We start from the raw sequence: 2,743 nt of genomic DNA, 5'->3' as shown, positions 1-2,743 counted from the left end.
AGATGCGTGGCCTGAAGAAAACTGGCATTAAAACAACCATTGTGTGTCCATATTTCATCAATACAGGCATGTTTGATGGCATTAAAACCAAGTGAGTAAAGTTTAGGGGGATTTTTCTGGCATAATTTCTATTTGCACGTGCACACAAACCAGTCTCTGTCATATTTGTATTTTTATCCATATATTTCTTCTTTAACTTGAAAATGAAGAGAAAACAGTAAAAAGCAGGAAAAAAACTTTGAACTTGAAGCAACGTAAAAAGAAGTTGCTACAACTGAGTATCTTGGAATTTAGAACAAGGTACAGAGGGAAAGTGTTTTTTCCCTCTAAACGTGTTTTGGTTTTTTTGTGGTGGTTGTCATATGTTGGGGTTCTTTTTAATTTTTTTTTCTCCCTCTGCCCCCCCCGCAGGTCTCCCCGTATACTTCCTATCCTAGACCCAGAGTATACCGCAGAGGCTATTGTCAAAGCTATTCTACAGGAACAACTATATTTGATGATTCCCCGAAGTCTGTATGTTATAATAGCTCTGACAAAGTAAGGGTTAGAATTTCCCATGTCTCTTTCTAAATCAAGCTATGTACTAATTCCTGGAGGTTTTAGGCCACTTCTTTCCTTGGCAAACTGTTACTACAGAGAGGTTATTGAACAGGATAATCCTGGGTAACTTGTACAAAGCACGTAGTAATAGAAAGGTATTCCCTGGGTATCTAAATCCTTTTAAGGAGAAACTCCTTTAAGCTGAGCAAATCGTATAGGACCTTCTATTTTGATTGTATGGAAGACTGCCTTAGTAATACTACTGTGTACTCAGGCAGGTCTTTGGGAACTGGTGAATGGGTTGGGTGCACAAGCATGGATTTGGAGCATGAAATTCAGGATTCTGTCTTGGATTTTCAGGCAAGGCTTTCAAAGAGCTGAGAGAACTATGACAGGATATGTCAGGTGAAGCAACATAAGCTTTAATGGGTACTAAGTTACCAGGTAGAGTCTGAGTATGTCAAGGAATGTGCCCCACTGGGGATTGGGGTTCCCAAGGTGCAAACCTGGGTCTGACAGACTAGTTTTTATGGTACCAGAGACCACCCTCTCTGTTGCCAATTCTTTGTTAAATTGGAAATACTTGTTACCTCATGTGGATACTGTTCAGACTCTTATTTTTCCAGAATTCTTAAAACCATGAGGCACTTCTACTTCTCATGGGGTTAGTCAGGTGAGTGGTCCTTGTGAGTTGTAAGACTTTATACAAATATCTTGCTGTTTTGCTTTTTCCTTTCATTTCCCTCAGGATTCTGCCTACAAAAACAATATTTCTCTGGGAAGACTACTTTGGAGCCTATCAGTCCATGGATTACTTCCACGGTCAGCTGAAAAAGGACTGAGGACCAAATGACTATGTCAGACACAAGCAGCTCTAAGCTAATGTGGACCAGTTTTAGAGAGACAAATGGTTGGCTGCTTCAGCAGCCAAGAACTTAAGGTGCCTTGTGCTTCTTCTTTATATATATCCATTCTGATTGACAGCTTTCAGCCTAAGCTGGTTCTCCTCCACTAAGAAAAACAGCACAATGCCTGTAAAGATTTTCTTTAACCCAATCAGGTGTTCTGTCAGTATCTGGCTTAAAAGCCATACATTAAGAAATTAATTGTTCATCGTGAACTAATCATACCTAGAACCTTGTGGGTAGACGTAACTGGGAAACCTGTGGTATAATGGAGCTGGGAGCTGAACAGACCCTCTTCTGTATAGATCTATCTTGTAGAGGTGCCATGTGAGGAAGTTTGCTTCGTCATTGCTTTGCCTGATCAGTGAGTAACTAAGGTGGTGAGTTTCCTGGAGTGGCTGGCATCTTTTTACAATCTCTAAGCATCAAAGTATTTATGAATATGAATGATGGTAATATACTCTGAATGTGGTAACTTTTACAGAAGTACACTGAGAACAAATGTGTGTACGCTTCCTTGTGTGATTTATAAATGTTTTAATTTTTATGTAAAAGTCCCACCATTTTACTAGGACTGAAGCATTATGAACATAATTTAAAGTTTTAGTTACATGGAAAAGGCTGTATTTCTTATTGCTCTTAAAATAAGTTGTATACAGAATCATACTGAATAAGAGTGACAGTATGGAGTAACCGCCAGTCTTGAGCTTTTCTTTTAAAAATGTAACTCAAAAAGGGGTGGTAATAGAGAATTAATTATGGTGGAATTAACTGACAAGTCTTCCAGTATGTGGGAAACTTAATTCATTATGGTCAACCAGACTCTTGCTCTTCTGACTTCTTTTTATACTAATTACATTATAAGGAGTCTTTACCATTTTTCTTTAACTATATAAAGTATCAGAATGAAGGATGGCCTCCTTTAAAATGTGTAGCAGTGCCCTTCTAGAGAGAGAATTGAAAACTTGTTCCAAAACTGATTGACCCATTAGATAAAGCAAAAAAAGAATATTACAGCTTGAACATGTGCTATGTATCACATGTTTTAGTAATCTCATTGCATGTTACTGTTCTTGGTTGGAAGCTATAACATATGGGGACTATGAATAAACACAATATAATTTTGCTGTGTAAAAACAGATTCTGTACTTTGAATGGTTAGTAGGAGTTAACACAGCTCTATGCAACCTTTTAGCAACATTGATTATGGAAGAATGAGGAGAAAGAAACAAAAGTATCAGACCTTTTTTATAGTTTCCTAGTAGGTAGGGTCAGAAGGGACCTGAGCAGATCATCAA

The 2,743-nt window shown here is 38.0% G+C and overlaps 1 protein-coding gene across 1 annotated transcript in view; it reads left to right on the top strand.

Annotated features, from left to right (window-relative positions):
* Positions 1-2,575, top strand: part of LOC109304780 (epidermal retinol dehydrogenase 2-like) — a 16,191-nt gene extending 13,616 nt beyond the window's left edge. The window contains exons 5-6 of the mRNA XM_019527607.1: positions 412-537; positions 1,289-2,575. Coding sequence (XP_019383152.1) covers positions 412-537; positions 1,289-1,382 — 220 coding nt within the window. The 3' untranslated portion in view covers positions 1,383-2,575. The remainder of the gene's footprint in view (positions 1-411; positions 538-1,288) is intronic.
* Positions 2,576-2,743: the final 168 nt, after the last annotated feature.

Source organism: Gavialis gangeticus, unplaced genomic scaffold (assembly GCF_001723915.1).
Source record: "Gavialis gangeticus isolate Ggan-Ray unplaced genomic scaffold, GavGan_comp1, whole genome shotgun sequence".
Taxonomy (NCBI): Eukaryota; Metazoa; Chordata; order Crocodylia; family Gavialidae; genus Gavialis; species Gavialis gangeticus.
The sequence above is the reverse complement of the archived record's forward strand: the minus strand, read 5'-3'. Positions and strand labels throughout refer to the sequence as shown.